This window comes from Chrysoperla carnea, chromosome 4, assembly GCF_905475395.1.
Source record: "Chrysoperla carnea chromosome 4, inChrCarn1.1, whole genome shotgun sequence".
NCBI classification, from domain to species: domain Eukaryota; kingdom Metazoa; phylum Arthropoda; class Insecta; order Neuroptera; family Chrysopidae; genus Chrysoperla; species Chrysoperla carnea.
In genome coordinates, this window is record NC_058340.1 from 51,444,010 (window position 1) to 51,468,584 (window position 24,575).

Sequence of the window (24,575 nt, forward strand, 5' to 3'; positions counted from 1 at the left end):
AAAGTTTCAATGTTACCAAGCTGCATGAATTGGAAGTCTACAATGCTTAACATCATAACAACTCCAGCTGAAATTTTACGGAAGTGAAAAGAGTGGTAAAGTTTCTCTAGAGGAAATAAATGGAAAAAGGTTAAGTAATTTGTAGATATGGTTTTTGGAATGTTCATGCTTTGAAGCGAATTTTGACATGTATCTATTTTTAAGATTTTCTCCTAAGAAAGGGGAGATACAAAACGGGGATAGGACTTGTGTAAAGTGTAAATATTCATAGTGTTTTTTTTTTACAAGTTTCGTAATGGGTGTAGTTTACAATTACACCCATTGAAAATTTTGTTTTGAAAATCGGTATAAATGGATTTCAATTCACAACTGATTGATTATAATTAATTAATATAAGTTAGAAATTTCCGATTCACTTCATTTCATATTTAATGCATATTTTTTTTGAAAAAAAATGCATGAAGTTCTATGTATTGATTTTTAAACGAATTTTCTGTTTCATTTAAATTTTATGGTATTTTTAACATAAATAAATTATCAGTTCTAACACAATAAATACGATGTCAAGTGCTTACATTATTTGGTCATTAACTTCAATGCAAGTAAAGGAGAAAAGTTAGAAAAAACGAAAATTTTTAGCATCATTAACTAGACATATAGCAAACAACTCAATTCGGTACTTATATGCTGAAAGTATCTTCTTATGTATAGTATAAGTACCGTTATTTAAAGTACTGTATTTTTGTAGTCATTAACAACTACTTGAGACTATGTTAGGGTATTTTAACTACAATGAAATTTCGATAAGTCACATTTTCAAGATAAAAGAAAAATTTGAATGGGGAAAAAATACGAATAAATATATCTTTTTTTATCATAAAATTTAATGAAGCATAAATGGAAATATCTGTAAAATTCTTATATAAGAAGTTATTTTTCTAAATTAAAAAATAAAAGAAAATTGAAAGTATGTTCATTTCCTTGTCACTGTTGACATCATTGACATTCAAGTGTTCAAAAATAATAATAATCATAGTAGGAATTTTCTTTACAACATACCATATGTTGTTATTCCAGCCGATAGAGGCGCTATAAACCAATCTGCGAAAAATCAAACAAATGAATACTATGATGAACAAAGAACACACTACATAGATTGTATATAAATGCTATACATCTATTTCATTTGTTTATGTGCATGAATTTAGTAAATAAATGGCCACCGCCTTCGTTCACTTGTTCTTTTACCATAATATCTCTGTTACTCTGTTACTTTACCGGCAGTATTTCACTCTCACCGTTCTTTGATGTAGTATTATGTACAGTCCGGTTGGGCGGTTGCCGGGTTGTTGCTCTCCAAACTCCAATAGTCTCCACAATACTTGATAATTAATATTAGTGCAACAACATTGAGGAACCCAGTCAAGATAACTATCTTGAATGAATTTTTGTGTGTATATTTTCAAAAAATCATTTACTAAATAAAAAAAATATTAATTTTTTTAGTGGTAGTAAATATTTTTTAATTTAAACTGTGATGTGTTTTTAAATGTCAGTGATTGTACTTAAATGTTATAAAAAATATGTTTTCGATTCAAACGTAAATAAAAATCATATGAACAAATTTTTCAAAATCGTGACTGCAATATTGTATTTATAAAATAATAATGTTTGTCTACAATGTTATTTGAAATTAATTTATAAATTAATTATATATATTTTGTTCGGGTGAAAGTATTGAACAAAAATGATGTGTAATTATAATTGTTATATATTTCAAATTAGCGAAATATTTTGTGATTTGGATACAGTTGGATATTTTCAATGTTGCTAATTATTTCAATCAAATAAAATGTAAGTTTTATATCCCATTTAATAAAATATTTACCCCGTTTTAATTGATACTTCCTGTTTATAATATATATAAAATTTTCTAAAACAAAAAAAGCAGTTTGTTTTAATTAATTATTTTTATTTGCATTGTTCTTAAAAAAAATTTCAAGTGTTTTTTTTTTATTCCCGAATGTTTGTGTATATTCTTGAGATACGATAGTATTATGTCGTTTTACTATCGTTGTGCAAAGTTATCGATCGTATAATTTGTTCACACACATACGTTCGTGTCATGTCTCTCGTATCTTATTTGTAAACATGGTACAAAAAAAATTTTGCAAACTTAAAAAAAAAAATTATTAACCCAATTTAATATAATCAAGTAAACGTACAAGTCTGTATACTTTTTATAAATAATTAACCTTTTAAGGTTATATGATTATGCATTTTATTTTTTTTATACCTAGTACGTATCACGTGCTAATCGTATGTTACTTCCTTATTAAAAAACGGTTTGGGTTTATGGAACTTTAAATGGATTCATAATATATTTAAACTTTATCAAGGGTTCCAATTGTATAGTAAAATTTCCAGGATGGCAAGCGGCTTGGAGAACCTGTATTCCTGTATATGTCAGGGAATTGTGATATTTTGAAGAAACGAATTCTTGTTCTAAGTCAAGTAAATTAATAAAAATAATTCGGATCTAATCAGATTTGATTACAGAATCTAAAATGTCTTAAAAAGATAAGGTAGAATGTAATTTATATAATTTAATTATGGTGGGAGAGTTTGATACATTTCAATTTTTTTACACATTGACGAGTTTAATATCCTGATCTGCGCTTCCGCCCATATGAGGACTGTCATATAAAGAATTATAAAGTTGATACCTAATCTTTAAGAAGAAAGTTTTCAAATACAAATTCGCTGCCAAATTTGTTAATCCATTTGCGAGATACGAAGGTACAATTAATAGGCCAAACAAAAAGCGCTTCACATAAAATGTTAAATCCAATAAAAGCTTCTCTTATCAGCCTCTTTTAATGATTATTTTGGCAAAAACTTTATTTTAAAATTTCAGTATAGCTATACGTATCTACAGAAACTTTTTACAGCATTGACCACCCCGCTAGTGTTCGCTAGAAAAATTAACAATTTTTATTGGAAACACTTTTCCGAAAATCGACCAGATCTCCAAAAAAATATCAAGATAATATTATAGCCAAAACTTTGCATTTGTTTCTATGAAATCTATTTTCAAAAAGTGTTTAAAGCAACAAAATATTGCTCTTTTTCATAAATTTAAAGAGTAAATTTCCAATTTAAAGTTTTCCTCAATCTCATATCAATTTTGAACATGAGTTAAATTTTATGTGTCCATGAAAGCCAAAGTAAAATTTTTTGCCTAAAATAATTTTCCAGCCTACGAGTCAAACATTTTTACCTTAATCAGTTTCTTTCTAATAAAGTCCTTAATTTTGCAGGTTTAAAGAGGTGCCTGTACTTTTTGAAAACCTTGTATAGCAAATAAAATAAATGATCTTAAAGGTACCGACTCTATTGTGCAAGAAATTTCTGAGATTAAATAAGATTCCCCTTTTTGAAATCCCTGTATAATAAATAATATAAATGATATTAAAGGTACTGGGATCCTGACTCTATCCTTTTAAACCTGTGCTAGAAATTTGATGCGATCTTGCTAGGATAGTTTTATTATATGGAGGTTGTGTGGCACCCACGACGTATTTTTATTTTTAGTAATTAATTTACTATCTCTTGATATAAATAAGTATTTTATATATTCTACAGAACCCTCTGTGCGGGAGGTAAAAAGGCTTGCCGATATTGTAGTTGTCATTTTTTAAAGAAGAAAAAAGTCTCTTTGAGGTTCTGTTTTTTTTTTTTTTTAGGTAAATCTGCATTTTCTTAAACGAAAAAATTCGTTAATTAGGTCTTGGGTCCATAGAACCCATCTTGTAAATCGTTAGAGATAGAACAAATGTTTAAATATTAAAAAAAATCCTTGTAAAAATATAGTTAATTGGTATTTCAATAATTAAATCAGTTAATTGTTTTTTTTAACTTGTTATACCATGCTATGTATATATTTAATATATATCGAGGTATACTAAGTTTAATCCCAAGCTTGTAACGCTTAAAAATATTGATGCTACGAACAAAATTTTGGTATAGGTGTTCATAAAATCATCTAATTAGTCCATTTTCGGTTGTCCGTGCGCCCGTCTGTAAACACGATAACTCCATAACTCAAAAACGAAAAAAGATATCAAGCTGAAATAGGTCATATTGGGCATAGGTTAATTGGGTCTTGGATCCGTAGGACTCATCTTGTAAACTGTTAGAGATAGAACAAAAGTGTAAATATAAAAAATGTTCCTTATAAAAAAAATAAACAACTTTCGTTTGAAACATTTTTTCGTAAACATCATTGTTTATCCGTGAGGGCGCAAATTGTATAGTATGTATTATACGGGAATATCAGTTATGCATGTGACATGTATGTATGTGTAATGTGATAGAGTAATCAACACTGTCTATACATGGTATTTAAACAATTAACTCAGTTAAGTGTTTGTTTTCACTTGTTTTTGGTTACTTAATTGTTGACAATCCATAATCTGATCAATGATTTGTGAAATAATATTTTTGTGAAAAGTAAGGATTGTTGTATGTTGGTGTCTCTTCGGTGTTTTGGTTATTTACGAGTAACCTGTAACTGGATCAAAATCATAATGATAATTTCCTCTCAATGAATTTTAATTTAGCAACATTAAAAAAATTAGTTGACTCAACCGCGATTCGAAACCGTTACTCTTGGTGTGAACAATTATTTGCATATTTTCAATGAAAAACGTACACATTAACTTCTCAAATAAATCATGCGCACGTTCCACGCTCATTGCATGACCTCTTTATTGATGTAATTTAATATTTATTAAAAAAATTAACAAAAACAAATGAAATTGCATAAATTTAACGATGTAAATTTAATTGAATTAATGGGAATCGCATGCAGAGTTTGGTAATAAAAATTCACTTTCAGTTACCATTCAAAAAAATTACCTATATTAAATAAAACTTATCAGGTGTGAGACTCGATTGTATGCAAAGACCTTAACATATAAATATTTTAAGTAAATGTTGTATAATATGTCAGATAAGAAAATTATATGTTCGATTATGTTTATGTACACGCTATTCACGTGTAAATCATTCAAAACACTATGTATGCGGTAACGTGTAAATAACAACTTCGATTCATTGATATTTACGTGATTATCATTGATTTTGAATCCCCGAGCTAAAAAAAAGGGTGTTATAAGTTTGACCGCTATGTGTGTTTGTCTGTCTGTGGCATCGTAGCGCCGAAACGGCTGAACCGATTTCAATTTTTTGGTGTCACTTGAAAGGTAATTTAACGTAGAGTGTTCTTAGCTATGTTTCAAGTTCGAGCTTAGGATTACGTACCCGAAAAAACTAAATAATTGGCAATGATCTTCAAAATCGATTCAGTTTGGAAAAGGCATGACATATAATTTTAACATATAAATAATTACTATGAAAATGAATGGTCAAATAAACCTGGTTCAATTCATTTCGAAAAGAAAATTGGTAAAATAATTAGGTAATTCAAAACAATAATTCAAAAGAACAAACTCAACTCAAATATTTCAATTTCAATTAACATATTTCCAAAAATTTGTCCCAAAAAATGATAGCTCTCTAAGTATCCTTTTCATCTCATTTGATGTCCTTGACCATCACTTTGATATTGATTTAAGAAGGAGTGTTATAAATTTTAACTGTTTATCTGTGCATTTCTGTGTTTCTCGGTGGCATCGCAGCCCCTAAAAGGTCAAACCGACTTGATTAAGAACATTTTATAGCTAAGTTTCCAAAAATCGGTTTACAAGAAATAAATCGCATTTGTCGAGGGTTATTTAAATTTTGTAAATTTCAGTTGTGTAGAATACATGAATAATTTACAGTTAATATTACTGCAACAATAACGATATTGATCAATTTATTATTATTTGCGCATAGTGTATTGAAACAATAATACCTCCTACTGGTGGAAAAAATATTAAAGAAACTTCAAACGTTTCACGAGGCATCGCTCTTTTTTAAGGCGAGCTGTCTCTTCTCAAATCACGATTGTAATTAACACTATCGATCAATATTATTCCTGTAAGTGTATCATTTACACACTCCAGTAAACAAGAATTAAACCTCTAAATTCTTTGCTATAGCTCCGATTGAGAGCTTATCCTATAGCTCCGAAAAGAAATGAGTGGTACGTATACGCAGGTGGAAAAATATATGTTGAAAATCAATACTTTCCGAGTTATTATGTTCCGTCCCTCAATTTAGAGTCCAACTTTTTTGAGAAACACATGAGAGATGCGTAGCCATGAGGGATGGGTTCAAAATGTTATCGAAAAACAATTCGAAAAAATTTGCCTTCAGAACGATCTTTTTGGCGTTTTTTTTGTGTAAATTTTTGCAAAAAAGCGTGTTTTTTGAGAAAACTATTGATTTTTGCTGATATTATTTAATGGGAATATAAGCAAGTGAAGTTTTGAAATTAACAATTTTTTTGTTGGAAATGGGAGGGGGGGTGTAATAATAGTATGAAAAGGTAGAACTTTTTATGATTTTTTTCGAATTTGTATTCATAGTAGAAACGAGTCTATACCTGTTTGTTTTTGAAAACTGATGGACCGCTGATGACAATTGAGGAAGTTAGCGACCGAAATGAAAATGAAGGTCGAAGTATGACTACATATCTACAAAATATCAAATTTTTTTATTAACTGGCCTGGCAATAGTTGCAACATTTGGGGCATGTAAAATGCAACATTTGAGACATTTTTCAATAATTAATTACAAAAATTAATTCAAATTACATTTTTAGTTAATAATTAATTAATATATTTTTAAAATTATTAAAAAATGCCGAAATGACCAAATTTTTAAAAAATACTTCGACCTGAAGGGTTTTAAAAAATTTTAAAATATTTTTGACTGTTCCACTTAACATGGGCTAAAAAAGCCTGAACTTCGCACCTAGTGTACAGAAAATGAAACAAAGACCTTCGAGCCGAAATCAAACTAATTTTCTTTCTTAGTTTGTAGAACAGTCCATATCTGTTTTGGTAGATCCATTCTGTATAAGCGGTAAAAAAACAACAAAAGGAAATATTATTTCCTCCAAATTTGATTTGATGTCAATATTTGTAACACATATTTAGGCTAACCGGTCAGCTTTCTTAACTGTTATTGTTTTATTATGGCATTTGATTTTCGGTCTAATAATTTGGAATAATTCAATGCATCACACATGCATTAATTAACCTCACAAACAGATTCAGATGTGTTTGTATATTATTTTGACTAATATTTGTACTCACGTGTTTATTTAGTTGTACGTAATTAATTTTTTTTTGGATACAGTTACTTAATTAGTGTTTTTAGATGCTATAAAATTTATCTCGTGTTTAAATGTGATTATGTATAGTCGTACTTAAGGTAGTACCAGCATGAAATCACTTCTCGACAGATTTGGCCGAATTTTTTTTCTCGGGTTTATAATAGCTTTATTTATGAATTCCTAAAATTTCATAATTTTTGACCGTTTAGATCGCGAGATATTTAAAGACAAAGTTCGCGATTTTGAGGGTCATGTCCCATTTAAAGCATGTAAAATGTCCGGTCTCTCCAACTATTTTGTATGATATTATTATATATTGAAGAAAAAGTAGAAAAAAATGTTTATACAATACAATTCTAAAAAAAAAATTTAGAAATTAATTTTCACTTTCGAGATATTAATTTTGACGTAAATTGATCGAAATTGGGACGTTGGCATAATTATTTCCCATTTTAAACGGTCAAAATTTCTGAAACTTTGGGAATTAATAGTAAGCATTATTAAATTCTTAAATTTAATTTTTCGTTAAATTCTGTCAAAAAAAAAATTGTACCATTGCTTTAACATAGAAACTGCAAATACCATGCTGGAACATCCTTAATTGATTTTTATTCTTATTTAAATACCTGTGAAATTTACAGGATGTCCTAACAAAATGACAATTTCAACGTAGGTTCGTATATTACTTCAAAAGAGGACGCATAAAGGATAAGATTTTGAATGTCTAAGAAGTTTTCAAATTAAAAAGTTAGATGAGTTTCGAAAACACAAAAAAACATATTTTTACTAATTTTACTAATTATACCATGTATATATAAAATATATCAAGGTATACTAAGTTTAGTCCCAAGTTTGTAACGCTTATTGATGCTACGAATGCTACTATCTGTCTGTCTGCAGACACGATAATTTAAAAGCGTAAAAAGTGAGCTCGAATTCGTAAATGAGCAACATAGGTCAATTGGGTTTTGTAATTGTAAACAGTTAGAGATAGAACATAAGTTTATTAAAAAAATTGTGACTCGTACAAAAATAAAAAACTTTTGTTTGAAACATTTTTTCGTAAACATCAATGTTCACCCTTGAGGGTGCAAATTATATAGTATGTATTATATGGGAATATAAGGTCTGTGCGTCTATCTAAGAGTGGCTATCTTTCTTTACTTACATGACGTAAAAAAACAAACGATTCCGTTACAAACACTGTCTACACATGATATTTCAACAATTAACTCAGTCAATTGATTGTGTTCACTTGTTTTTTTTTCTTCTCACTAATAAATTATTATTATCAAAATATAAACAAATCATCACCATCTATGAAAAGTGATCATAAATTGCCAAAGATCAGAATCATTTAGTTAATAGCTAATTGTACAGCTTTAATTATTATTACATAAGGGTCGTTTTTCGTTACATAGAATCTATAAGATTTTACCGTACCAAAAATCGTCCAACGGGCCAATAGAAGTTTTCAATTCAAAAACTTAAACCAAATATACGCTAAATATCAAAATTTAGCGTTTCGTTATTGGTTTTATTCGACTTTACACCTACTAAAAATCTATTATCCCCTTGGCAATCGTTAGCTCATCGAATATATATTAATAATAAATATCTAAGCTAGATCTCTCCTTGTCTTGTAGTGAAAATAGATCACCACTTTTGCAGCACCCGGTAAAATATTATACAATGAAATGGTATTATTTATTATTCAAAGTTGATTCACTTTTTATTAATTTTTTTACGTTTACTTCTTTATTTCTTTCTATGCAGGATGTTTTCATCTCTCTGTCATTTGTTTTTGAAAGTTGATTTATAACAAACATAATCGATTTCGGAAATATTTTCGTTTTATGTATATACTCTAAAGTGTACCTCGAGGCGTATATTATTCGAGGGTGAAATATTATATTTCAATATTCTACATTCAGTATTCAGATATTGTCAAGAAATGGTGAAATGGTGGTATGTTATATGTAAAAAATGTTTGCAATATGTCAAGATATATTGTTGTAGGGTTTCACGATATTAGAATATTAAAGTTGTAAATTAAATAAATTTTGGGTTTTAATAAAGTCGGTCAGTGACATTTTTATTTCAGAACGGCGTATGTTTTCATCACTTGCAAACTACTAAAGTAATAATTCATTAATCAAATAATATTAGTCCAGTACTATTAGGTTTTCAATTCCGAACCCAGTTATTGTGAATGGATTTTGACTTTTCTGGATTTTCTGAATTTCTTATACTAATAAGTAAAAATTTTACTTATTTAAACCTTCCGCTAATGGTTTTATACCCTGTGTATATGATATATTTATTAAGGTATATTAATTTTAATTACACGTTTGTAACGCTTAGAAATATAATGATACGAAAAAAATTTTGGTAGGTGTTCATAAAATCACCTAATTAGACAATGTCCGGTTGTCCGTCTGTCTGTTCGCCGGGATCACGATAACTCAAAAACGAAAGAAGATATCAAGATGTTGCTCACTCACGAACTCAAACTTACTTTTTACGTCTTGAGCACGCTATAAAAATTTCAGCTTGATATCTACATTCGTTTTTGAGTTATCGTGATCATCGATGGAAAGACTGGCAGACGGACGGGCGAGCAACCGGAAATTGACTAATTAGGTGATTTTATGAATACCTTTATCAAAATTTTGTTCATATCATCAATATTTCTAAGGGTTATAAACTTGGGATTAAAATTAGTATACCTTGATAAATATATCATATACACAGGGTATAAAAACATGCGGAAGGTTTCAATAGGTTAAATTTTTACTTACTAGTATAAAAAATTCAGAAAATCCAGAAAAATCTTAATCCATTCAAAAAATAAGATCACAACCATTTTCAAATTACAACATTTAAAAAAAATTATCAAACATTTTTTTAACTTAAAATTGGGAAATTCCGAAAAATTAATAATTTTTTTGTATCGAAACAAATTATTTGGATAATCCGTCTTTTGGAGAAAATAATTTGAAAAAAATTTTAATAAAAATTCTTTGTAAGGGGCAAGCTTTTATTGCACTCAAAAAAAGTAAATAATTTTTTCTATGAGTCACTCATATACGACTATTTGTAAAAGCTTGAGGCGCTTAATTTAAAATATAAAACTTTATCAACTCCACATACCTACTTATTTTTCGATTAATTCTTGATATTGAGCGCCTCAAGCTTTTATAAATAGTCGTGTATGACTTATAGAAAAAATTATTTTCTACTTTTTAGTGCAATAAAAGCTTCAAATCAGGGCGCCATTTACCTACCATTTTATATGCATGGATTTTTTGTTTATGAAACTTGTCTTATTTATAAAAATCATATAAGTAATGAAATTCAACACTGTCTATTAAAGGTATTTCAACAATTAACTTAGTCAATTATTTATTTTCACTTGTTTACATATCGTGTGAGAAATTATCGTAATTTATCATTTGATGAAGTCCTGCTATTATATCTTCGACCACTCTGTATACCATATTAACAATATTCCTATTGAGTCAATCAAAACACAGCCGGTGCCTAATTTGAAATGAAAGTGAAATGTGCATTTGATACTCTCAATTGATAATATTATAATTGATTCATACACTCTCTTTATTGATTTCTCTAAAACTTTAATTTATTCAGAGTAGGAGGTACTAACAAATAACAATGTAATTAATTAATTAACAATATTATGACTGTATAATAATTGAAGTATGTGAAACTTACATAAGTTTTCTTTTTGTAATTGAAAAAAATTTCTAGATAATAAAATGATGTTCTAGATTACAAGTGATATACAAGGTGTGACAGAGAAGTGTGCGATTTTTAAAAACGTTGTAAAATAAAAATCCATCAATTTAACAAAAATATTATCAAAGATAATAAATGATAGATAACTCGATCAATTTTTGTATTGTACAGTGTGTTGCATTTAAGATGAAGACACTCTCATATGTTCGTTATTTATAAGAATATCGATTTGAAATTTTGCACAGTCATACAAGGTGATAGGTCACATTTTTTTTAAGATACTTAACCGAAATCAGAACTTTAAACTCAGTCTTCTACAAATTAACATTTTGACAAATAGGATCGATGCTTAATATTTTTTCTAGAGTCAGAGAAGGTTAGAGATATCGAAAAAAATACTATTAGAAAGAGTTGCCTAGAATATTTTTTTATACCCAATTTTTAGTTAAATAAGTGATGGTCCGCACCAAATTAGAAACGAGTAATATTGAGCGGAATTTAAATTACGGAAATGCTTCCTATAAAAATATTAAAAACTTTTATTAAAAACATTGTTTTTTAATTCCAACAAATTCTCTATAGAGCAGGCGCTAGATAGGTTCTTGTTCAGAAAAGCTTGTAGATTAATATTCAATTTTTGTATTTCCGCCCCCTTCACAAAAACAGTCAATTGTCGAATGTTTTGAATCAAATAAAGCTACCCGAGTTTTTTTGCGGTAATTTTACGTCGAAAAACTCCAGAAAGGTTATTTTCGAAGCTGAAAATTAATGCAAATAAATTAAATTTTTGAGTTTATGAAAATAATTTTTCTGGAAATTTACTAAACATTAAACTGTTAACTTAAAAATAACTCAAAACGGCGAACTTTAGGAAAAAAATCACAAGGAGCCTTTTTGACGTAAAAATATCCAAAAAACCTCGGGTAGCTTTATTTGTTTCATAACTTTGACATTTGTGGAGGGGGAAGGGTATACAAAAATTAGACTAAAAGGATTTCTCGCAACATCCGGAATATTAATCTGAGCTTCAACAAGAATCAATTATCAAAATTCGGTCTTTGATTTTTTCACACTCAACTCTATCTAGAGCCTGCTCTACTAGCATCCTATATATATATATATATATATATATATATATATATATATATATATATATACAGAGTTGTTATCATTATCAAGGAAATTGAATTTGTAAATATGAAACATATTTTCAGCTACTAATGTTCCATCAGTTCGATGAAAGAGATTTTCATCAACTATTTTCTAAAAGAACAAGTGGTTGTAATATTGGCAAAAATCCAATCCACGTAAATAAATGAATATATATTTTTAATTAAATTTTGACATTTTAATATTATCGAAACAGGATACAAGTTTTTGAAGAATTGTGCGTAAGATATTGAAAACCGTATTTTAAGACAGAAAATGGCTAAACAATGATTTTAATAACCTGAAAAATAATCTGTTTTTGAAGCCAGTAAGTCGTTAGTGCTAAAGCTAAAGCAATAATTAGTGAAATGCATCAGGGAATAGTATTGTAATAAAGCCTCATGAATGTAAATGGCGGTTCCGTGGGGGGGGGGCTGTTGAGTGGCGGTAGCCTAAAGCATCAGCATTTTTTGGCCCGGTACTTTAATTTTTTATAAAATAAAATAAAGCCCACGTTATTAAAGACTACCGCGATATATTTCTAACTTTTTTCCACAATTTCATGGGTTTTATTTTTTTGGAACGGAACCCTAATTTAATTAAAAATAAAATGTAGCCCATGAAATGGGCTGTCAATTTAACATTCTATTGGCAAAATTTTTGAAAATGTTTTAAAGTAGTATATTCAAAAATGTCGTATTTTCATACAAAATGTAACCCCCTCCACCGTCTTACTCCCTTGGACGGGGGGGGGGGACTATTTTCAAAGATATTCTGCGATTCGAGACGAAGACAACCAAAAACCATGAAAATTTGTTCAGCCGTTCTCGAGTTATAAATGTTCGATCAAACCCGACTTTGTTTTATATATTAAGATATGAAAGCTTATTATGATATCCAATATTTTAGAACTTATTATGATATCCAGATGCATGTAAAACTAACATCATGTATCGGATATCCTTTGTACTACATATTAGATACACCAGGAAAATATGACCCTCCTTCTAGGGCATTCGGATAAATAGGTTTCTGATCAGTTTGTATAGAAAATTCATTATAATTGTAACCTATATATTATAAAGTAACGCTTTTCTATTGAATTTATTGTTAGATAATTTCTTTTGTTCAATAAAAACAACATTGGATATGCTTTTAGCTTTTATGAAAATATAGTAAGTTACTTTTAAATGCAATGTTCATTGTTGTCAAAGCTTTTATAAAAATAATATTTTATAATAAAATAATATCATACGTTCATATTTTATGTTACCTCCGTCGTACAATCATTTATAGAGAGATAATTTTATAGTCTATTCCACTCAACGATTTGCACAAGACATAGCGTTTTTTTTATTAATTCTGGAGGTTGGTGTGTAAATCTTCGCTTAAAAGTGGTAAAACAAGAGATTCTTAAAAAATAAAACAGTTCTTCGCAAAAATAGTTTTATCGAAGAGTCCATATTTTTAGAGTTACTCACAATTGAAAATGTTTATTCGTCACAAAATACACGGGAAATGTAAAAATACAGTAACATCGTAATTTCTTATCGTAATAGTGACAAAATTGTGATTTTTACAATATCGTAAAATTCTTTTTACAAGAAATTACAACTAAAAATATTACGCTGACCTATCTCAGGAGAGGAGAGTCTAATCCGCGTACTTTTGAGTTGAATATGAGTCATCCCTACTATATTATAAATGTGAAAGTGAGGTTGTTTGTTTCTTTGTTGGTTTGTTACGCTTTCACGCAAAAACTACTAAATAGATTTTAATGAAACTGGACAGTAATATAACTCATAAGACACACATGAGTTATAATTTATAAAGATATATTAGAAAATAAAAAATTAAATTTAGTCTATGACATTTCACAACGCCGTCTACGAGCTTTTACGAATTTTTATAGAAAATTTATTTTAAAAATATATTTGTATGCGGTGGTAGAGTGAGATTTTCTCTTCAGGTTTCTTTTTAAACTTCATTTATTACGTAAATAAAATATGACAGTACTGTAAGGACCATTATATGCGCAATGATGATAGATGTTTGTTTATAAAATCTTTACAAAAGCTATAGCTGAAGGCATTACTTCTAAATAATTTAAATGCTTCTTATTTATTGGCGGATTATCTCATTTTTCTTGATTAAGCGCACACCGAAATAAGCGAATAAAGGACGGTAAAAATGATACCAATTTTCATCTGTTTATAGGAATAACAGCTGTTAACACAAACTACCAAGCTACAATTTAATAAAGAACTTGATTTTAGTTTATCATTCCTGTATATCCAAAAAAATATGATGAAAAACTTTTTCCATTATACGAAGGGTAAATAAATTTCATCAGTCCCAAGCATATCAAAATTCCATTCAGCTAACTAGTATAAATTAATCTAAATAAATGAAAACAAACAGTTGACTGAGTTAATTGTTGAAATATCCTATATAGAAAGTGTTGAATATCAGTGCTTATTTATACCTTGTATATATGTAATTCAACCATCTACGCTATCGATGCTTGTTACATATAGACTAAAAAATATGATAAATGTTATAAAAATGATCAATATGTTTATTTCAAACTCTTTGTTATTGTGAATTCACAGTAGTACAATAATCTTCATGAAGTTGGCTCAATCACATATGGACTAGACATGATAGATATGCGATCATAATTTAAAAAAAAAAACTCTATTTAAAGCAAACGCAAATAATTTTTCTTTGAATTTATCGTTTAGCTTTATTTACACGATTATATATTCCAACTATGTGCAATTTTATTTTCCATCAATAAAATGCATGACTTGAATCTATAATCAATCTCTTTCATAGAAGTAATGATTTTGTTTATTTAACTTTAATGATTTTGTATCAATGAATTCATATTTTAAATTCAATCCCATTCTATTGTAAATAAAAATATTTAGATGTACTTGTTCCAATGGTTTGAAAGTATTTTTACTTTATTTCAATATGAAACTTCCAACTTCGGGATGAGGTTGTCATTATTTTAATTTTTTTCAGTGTATCAAAAATTTGCGCCATAGCCTTATTCAACCAAGATTGATTTTAGTAGACCAATCAATAAAATAAAATTATCAAATTGTTTTTCATTTGAAAGTAGTTTGTTTAAGAAAACTATCGACCTGATACAGGACTGAAAATAATAATGCAAAGCATAACTATAATTGATTGGGATTTTTTACAAACAATCCTATTATTGGAACTCTATAATATAATTAATATGTATATCATGACTAAATACACAGATAGATAACATATTTTATTTACTACTTGTAATTAAATTCTTAATCATTACTTACCTGTTTGAAAATTTTTATTTTAAAAATAAAAAATAGATAAGATAAAAGAATTTTTTATCATGGTAAGCAATGTGTGTAATAACATTGGAAAAATGTATTAAATAAAATATAAATCGTTTGTACTTTGTATACATTGGATTAAATTAAGGATTAAGTAAACATCGATGGCTATTTACACGTTCAACTGTAAATATATTCACCGTTGTCAGTGGGAATCTGTTTGTGTATACTATATACATAAACATATAAATAGAATAAGACGCCAAGAGATTGCATATAATGGAGTCACTTACATAGAACAAAATTGACGGAGTTGCTTACGTCCTAAACCGGATATATCTACAGGGTTCGAGTCCCGACTTCTGTTTAATTTTTTTGCTTCTTTCTCTTTGTTTAAAAGTTATAAGATATTTTATTACTATTTTTCCTTATGTTATATTTTTATAATGTTTCCTTATAATGGCATATTTTTAAGTCCTATTTCCTCCAAAAGCGTTGAACTATTGATAATATTGAAAAGTTGAACTATTGATAATATTGAAAATAAAAATAATAATAATTTTAAAATAAAAATACATTACAGCCAATCCGAAAACCATTAAGAAACGTGAACGATTCAAAAAAATCAGGTCAGAACGACATATATACATTTATGAGTTGAAATTCTGGCAAATCTATTGAGTTTTTGAGATGTTTTATTCTTTACGCGTTGAATTGTGTAATGACGTAATTTACACGTGTATAACTTCATTCCCGTGTAAATAATACGATTGTATTGTTAACGTGTGAACAGATACTTTATTGTAAAAAAAATTAATTTCTTTTTTGCTGAGTTTTTCAATAATTTTTTAAATGGCAAATACATCTGTCAAATCGTATACGAATTTAATTTTCCTTTTTTAAGTAAAAAATAATATCAGATTATTAAAATTAACTTTTTTTTGACTCACCAAAATAAAATAACGTTATGAAAAAACTTTTAGTTAGCGGTGTTTCGATTGTTTTTGTTACATAATCATTGTCAGTGACTAGCAAGAAGTGTATTCATATTTTTTGAAAAGTATTTAAGTGTATCATGTGGATTAATTATAATAATGTTAATAAGAGCGTTAAAACGAAGGTTTTTGGAATTGAATTTAATGAATAAAAATTTTGTGAGTAAAGATTTCTAATTGTAATGCATTCACAAGTAGGGTTTTGTGGACAATGCAAAGCTTTCTCTAGAAATAGGCCATTTTCTGATGTAGGGTGATTTCATATGTGACTGACACTACATTTGACAAAAATGCGTTTTATTTTGCGTCATATTAAGAATACTTTTATGGTTCATTCTACATTTATCCCTTCTATGGTAAAAATGTGAAAAATCAAAGCCAAAAAATTGTACGCCAATTACACTTGTCACCAAAATTTGATTCTTTTTTTGCCACATTGATGCGATAGTGTATTTCTTATAGTTTTTGGTGTGTTGAATTCGAATTAAGCTTCATTTCTCTAATACATAAGGTTTTTGAAATATGTCTACTTAAAAAAGGGAAAAATTCGTTTATCGGCTATATTCGAAATTCCGTAACGCCACTATGAAATTTTTTTAAGTAATAAATTTTTTAAATAATAATACTTTATGAAATATTAACGAAAAACTAAATACCTTTTTTTTATCATCTTTAATTGTTTATTAATTTTGAAAATTTTTATTTGATGAAAAACGCTTCTAGTACCGAATCCATCGCTTCGAGTATCGAGCCGTCTCATTCCGAATTCATCGACTTATTACACGTGTTTTTACGACCAGTATTCCTTTATTTCACCAATTTGACCTTGTTGACTAGACTATATTTATTATTTATCTACGTGTGTCAATGCTTGCGTATAGAATGTGACAATATTTTGATAACAACAAATAACATTTAATTATTTTGTTACAGAACACAACAATAACGACATAATGGATGATAAAAAGATAATGAATCGACATTGTACCGGTTCAAAAGTATCACAAATAGCAAATATTTTTCAAAATATGGCACCATCGAAAGATACATCAGATGGTGTTGTAATGCGTGCAATAAAAACGGTACCCTCTGTACCACCAGATAGTCCGCCCATAACTAAGAACGATTGTGATCCACTAAAAGATTCACCAACACAAGTAACGGTAGTACGCACTGAATCACATGTGGCGAGATTCAATAATGCTCGAGCACTTTTTGAAAAATTAGGTGAAGAGAATCAACATAAGGGTGCCAATAAAATGATACCATTACAAACGACAAAAAGTGCATCGAGCATTCACGGCTTACGTTCCCGATCCAGTTCTGCGAACAGTGAAACATCTCAACGTGAAGTACGTTCGCGTACACCATCTCCTGTTACAGTAAAACGTTTACAAGATCAATCAAATATGAAAAATTCACAGTTGTTTAGTAATAGTGTGCCAGTGTTAAATACAGAACCTCCAAAGTGTTTTAACAAGTCAAATGGTCACGCGGGTCATTCGATTAATGGCAAAAGTATTGTGGATGATTACGACGATCTTGGTGTTGCCCCGTTAGGCGTTGTTGATAAAGTTAATGAAAACAACGAAACTGTTAGGACTTTAACTACCACTACTCCAACATCGTCTAGTAAACCTATAGTATTACCCCGTAAACCGGACAAACCCGAACGAAAATTTAATAGTCGCGAATTAATCGAAAAACAACGAAATTGGACATCACATTTTAGTAAAGCACGTTCCACATCCAGTCGATATTATAGTGATCCGAATAAAAATGAAGTGCGAATAGGTTTAAATACACAATCATCGAATAACATACTTAATTCGAATAGTAATCAAAGTGTGGATAATACGAATCGATCTATTTTAAATCAGCCAGCAATGCGTAGTGCATCGTTCTCAGCACGATTACGTTCACCGCCAACGTCACCCCCACCTCCGCCAATACGAACAGAATCATCAAAACGATCAGTCTGTGCTCGGCGGGAACGACCTGCGTCAGTTATACCAACACAAGATTTTAACTTTGATAATTATTCGGTTGCCAAAACGAAATCATCATCATCTTCACCGGAGTCTCAAGTAATTAAGACTGTTGAGTCACCGATTAAATCACCAACGCTGTGTGATGATTATGATAATAAAATGATTGATACAGTTTTACGATCTCCGTTAAAAACAAAACTGTCTGAAAGTCATCAGAAACCATCATCCATTGATCATAACGTTTTACCACGATCACCCTCGTCACATTTAACATATTCACCCACAAAAGAGAATTGCTCAAGACCATTATCGTCATCATCATTATCACCCAAATCGCCAATTGGTGTCACGAAATCATTAGATGATTCGAATAAAGAAAATTTATCCGCTACATCGGGTAGTTTGTCGTCGTTAAGTTCACCAAGTAGTCCAAGTAAACAAAAAACTGAAGACGAGAAACAAGAAAAGGAGAGTAATGAGAAGTTATTAGCAAGTGATACTACTGAAGGTGAGTCATTTTTGTTTCTTATTTATTTGTTCATAAAAAAGTATACCCAATTCCCAATATTCCCAAACACCAATCTAAGCTTACTATTTAGTATATCTTCTGTACTGGTTCTAATCACAGGTGCAAATGCGCCTCTGTAGAATTTTTATACCCAAAAGATTAAAATAAAATAACTAATCGGATGCAATCGGAATGGCTTTCTATTGATGCAATCATAAAGTTAAGAAATATTTGTAAAAATAGACCAGAAAATTTTTTTATCGACTTTCCTAAACATGGTTAAATCAGGGGGATAAGTTAAGGTAGTTGCTCTTCCCTGAACTTTTCCATTGATTTAATTTGCTAAGTTTTGATGCCTGAACACTGTTGAATTTATGAAATTTTAGGTTAAAATTCCTGTTTTGCTCTCTCTCTCCTCTGGATCAAAAGATGGATAGAGTTTTATTTGCGTTAGTAAATAATTCTTAACAAAATTTTAGGCTAATAAATTATTTTTTTCGGATAATTTTGAAATTTAAAAAATACTTAAAATTTTTGTTATCACCATGATATGGTTAAGTTCAAGTAAAGAAATCAATTTAAGCGCTATAATATTTAACGAACTTTTAATCTTATAATATTTAAACGGTCACTATATTTGGAATCTCGGAAACGCTTACAACGATTTTCATGAAATTTAATATGCAGAGATTAATGGGACGAAAAATCTATCTAGCTAGATTTTATTTTTAGAAAACATCGCTTTATCCGTGTTTTCAGGAAAAACTTCGTTCGTTTCGTATGTATTGTATTGTGTGCGATCCGTGTGGCTATGTCAGTTTTGGTTGATATGTAGCTTTTTAACTAAAAAAATACCGATCAAAGCTCGGTCATATCCAGGTACTACATAAGGAGTAAGAGTAGGTTGCGCAATTCTCAAAGTGATTCTAACTCATAATATTTACTCCAGTAACTAACGAATATACAACAAAAAATGAACTGGGAAATCGAATAATTTTGAAATTTTAGAGCAATTTGGATTGACTGCTTAATCTATTTATTTTTAACTTTTTAATGAGTTTATCTCTACCTTAACGTACCTGTACGTAATAAACAAAGTCTCTTACATATTTAAGTCCATATCTTAGAAACTACTGAACCGATTTTGATGAGACAATTATGGAACCATCTGGAGAGTATTTCCTTCAAATTTATGCCCTTAATAAAGCGGTAAACATAAATAAAAATACACACAGTCGAACATATATCCTCATCTCTCTTTTGAAGTAAGTTAAGAAGATACTAAACTTAGAGATATTATTTTATTACATATAAACATGCGACAAAGTGCAGTCTCTATAAATTTTCTTCGTATTCGTCATGTATACGATTATCCGATGTGTGTTTGTATATTTTTAATAACGGTATTTTATCAGACTTTTTTGCATGAATTCTCATGAATTGTATATCAGTAAAAATTTTGAAATAATCGCAATTTCATTCATAGTTTTTATAATTAATATTAATTTAATATTAATTTTATTTAACCGCTTCAATTACGGATGTGATAAGACCGATTTACTCTAAGCAAATAACAAGTAAATTTATCATTAAAAAATATGAGGTATCAACCTGAAATTGAATGATTAAGCATTTTATCAAGAAGTAGTTGTTATTCGAAACTTCTTATGCGTAGAATTTTGATTTCTTAAAAATCTATCTCGTTATAATGAATTACAAAATTCTTCATTCTGTATTTTTTTAACGAGGTTTTTTAAAGTTATTGGAGGACTTATAGAGCTAATACAAATAAATTTGTGCCATTTGTACAATGACCTTTTTCCCAAAAAAGTCTAAAGGATTAAATTCTAGGAAGGGAATTCTTATGTATCAAAAATTGAGATCAAGAAAAAAAATTTCAGTAAATCCTTTTATAAAATGTTAATTTCTGTTGGACCATGAAATCCTTCCCGTTTCAAAATAGTATAAACTGTATTTTCATACCTTCTAAAAATGAGCAGGCACGTGTTCCCGTTTTATGATTTTCCATTCCGTTTTCGAAATATAAGGATGGAAATGCCTGTATAACTAATGCTACTAAACCGATTGCAGCGCTGCATTCTTATAAACTAATTTTCAATTATTAACGTGTAAATGGTATAGTAAATGTCAAAATAAAATTATTGAAAAATAACAATTAATTAAACTTGTTGCATTAGAAATTGTGAAAGTAAGAAAGACAAAATTGCATTGCATTAATTACATAATTAAAGTTATTAAATTTTCAATGTAATCCGTATTTACAAACCATAGACTTATATAAATAAAGTTCCTCCATAAAATTATATAAATAAAGTTGTTTATCGTTACGATGGAAATGCCTGAAATAAAACTCATGCACGATACAAATATGCACTCTATAAAAAAATCATTAAATATAGAGGAAATATTATTATTAAAATATTGATAAAAACCAATTTCGTTCTTAATCTTTATTTAATATTTGTTCTTCTATACTGTCTTCATTATATTAAACACCCAATAAAATATCTCGGTATACAATATAAAATTTTTAACAAAATTAAAAATAATCGACTTCAAAAACATGTTAAAAAGTAAATAATAAATATAATTTATTTTCGTGCGATATGTCGATATAATAAAAGCCTAGATACGTCATTTTATGTAAAAATGTTTAACGTAAGCTGATTGGTAAGTTAAATAAGGTAAAAATTTTCTCAAAATAATAAAATGAACATAAAAATTATTTCGAACTCAAAATTTTGGTTAAAGCTTCTATTCATAAGCTAGTTTAAGAATCCGGTGAATTCCTAAATAATGCAAGGGGGGGGGGGATATAATTTTGGGGTATACGAAAGTCGAAGGACTGGCGAAAACTTGTATAACAAAATGATTACATCGATATTGACGATACATCACCGCATGATCATCAATTTTTTATCGATATATTATTAGACGATATTATATCGATAGGTAAATTAAGTGATATTTTGCCATCCCTAGCCAGGAGTTAAAATTTTCATTTTAACTCTTGCCAGACTGAGTTACCAACCAAGTGTAGAGGAAACTAAAGTCTTATCATCACCTCATTTACCAACTAGCAGGCAACATTTTTATAACTGTGGCTTAAAATTGAACTACGATTACAGGCTTAAACTGGATTTCAATTTTCGTTTAATAAATAGATGAATTATAAGAAACCATAGTAATTTAGAACAATATTATTAAAAAATACAAATAGTCGGGTATGAGTGACTTATAGATAAAATTATTTTCTACTTTTTAGTACAATAAAAGCTTGTCCCTTAAAAAGTATTTTTTATTAAAATTTTTTTCTTTTTGCTGCCCATTTACACAAGTACAAATTTTTTTGCGTTTATAATATTTGTTTACTCCTTCTGTCATTCGAAGTACAAATCCATATACTCTGTGTTACATCAAAAACGCACATTAATGTGCGTTTTTTTCTTTTTAACACAGAACTTTTAAAACATAAAGAGGCGAATTAATAATAACTTTCTTCCCTTTTTTATGTCGGTTAATAAGTCTATAAAAGAAATAATATAAAATATTGATTATACTAAAATCTATGTCAATGTTAACCAAGTAATCGATATAAAATAAAATATTTGATTTGAAATATCAATGTTATTAATAATTATTAGTCAGCTTTAATTGGATATTAATATTACTGTATATAATTTTCATAATCTATAAATGTACACACATTATTATACCCTATCTATGAAATATATCGAGGTACATATCTTGATTTAAGTTCCAAATTTGTAACGCTTAGAAATATTGATGATATGAACAAAATTTTTATGTGTGTTCATAAAATCACCTAATTAGTCCATTGATGTTTGTCATTGATTTAGAACAGATTAAGAGGCTATAAATTAAAAAGTTTTAACGCCTGGGATTTACATTTTTGAAGGAACTGTGCAAGTTTACGCCTAGAATTCATGAAGTTAAACTCAAAAAAATATCCCGTTAATTATATTTGACTAACAGTCGCTTTTGTGGAGTTGAATTCATAATTTCGCAATTCAAAAATTCGTAAAGCCTTGAACTCTTTACAATCTTGAAAAAGCTTTAACTCAAAATAAACGAAGGATGAGAGATGAAATCGAAAAAATAATTGAAAAAATTTTTTTCTGTTGTATAATATTGTGTAATAAATCATCAATAAATCTGTAAATCAGAATTTATTTAAGTAAAATATGAGCAGCAATTGATCGGTACAATAATAACAACAATAACAATCAAATAAAATACATGAATACTTTCACTTTTAAACAAAATCCAATCAAATGAAACAGTTCCTGAATCATATTTACTTAAGTATGGGAAATTTTTTATTTTGATGATTAATCGGACCTGTTAAAATGTACTTTTCACCCTGTAAATCACTGTTTTTTTTACACAGGGTATGCCAATATTTTTTTCAACGGATAAAAAATATTAAATTTATATTTTTCTTTCAAAACTTCTTCAAAAAAATATTATTATTTTTCTTATTTTGAGCAAAGAATCTTATTTATTTTACAATATCTGCGACACCCTATAAAAGTGATATCGTACTAGATTCCTAATGATCCTTTTTAAAACTTTTAGGGTTGCCAACTCCAGAATTCTTCAAAAAATTTTTCAATAAAATTAAATAGAAATTTAAGTAAAAATTTCTATTAATGTTTGGAAAAATGCAAAAACGATCGGTCTCATGGTTGGGAACAATATGTCTAAATGATATTTTCTAACAAAAGTATCTAAAATTCAAGAAATGTTTGAACATTCTTAACAAAATTTTTTAGTTATTGCAGATTATTTCATTCTAAGTTAGGAAAGGTTATATTGGCTGTCCACAAAGGACATACCTAGGCTATAGAGCCCATTGTGATACCATATATATGTGTTTTACCACCTTTCCGCTGATAATTTCATTTATCAACTCCTTCATGCATATACCATGCATATACCAGCCCATCATATCTATTAATTACCCGCTGCCCTTAGCATACCGCGGACGGAATTGGTTACGCCTTAACCACCTGAGCTAATAGGGCGACTATTTCATTCTAAGATAAAACTTTTATAGAAAGTACCAATTTTTTTAATCTTAAATTGTTAGATTAAAAAATTCCTACTTTCGTTAAAAATTAAGGTTTAAATAATCTGCAGTAACTCCAAGATAACATGACGACTCAATTAAAAAATAGGTGATGAAATTAGATACAACGTAAATCGTTTAGTTTTAAGATAAAAAATGTCAAAATTGTATGACAAAAACCTGATAAGAAATTTTCACATTGAATTTTTGCTAATTCACGGACATGTTCCTGAATTAGAATCAAGAGTTTGTTAGGCGAAAACATATTCCAATTAAAATTTTTTCCCACGAAATGAAATTTTTCAAGGTTTATTATTTATTATTTATTATTCATGATATTTACTACACAGAAAAAAAAAGATCTTGCCATTTTTTCGTAAAGTTGGCGGTTTTCCATAAACTTGGAAAAACTATATGGAAATGGAGTAACAAAGGATGTTTAA

The 24,575-nt window shown here is 28.5% G+C and overlaps 1 protein-coding gene across 4 annotated transcripts in view; it reads left to right on the forward strand.

Annotated features, from left to right (window-relative positions):
- Positions 1 to 1,736: 1,736 nt before the first annotated feature.
- Positions 1,737 to 24,575, forward strand: part of LOC123299078 — a 55,143-nt gene continuing 32,304 nt past the window's right edge. For all 4 annotated transcript variants that reach the window (XM_044881287.1, XM_044881290.1, XM_044881289.1 and 1 more), the window contains exons 1-2: positions 1,737 to 1,854; positions 17,454 to 19,019. In XM_044881287.1, the coding sequence (XP_044737222.1) occupies positions 17,474 to 19,019 (1,546 nt within the window). In that variant the 5' untranslated portion in view covers positions 1,737 to 1,854; positions 17,454 to 17,473. The remainder of the gene's footprint in view (positions 1,855 to 17,453; positions 19,020 to 24,575) is intronic.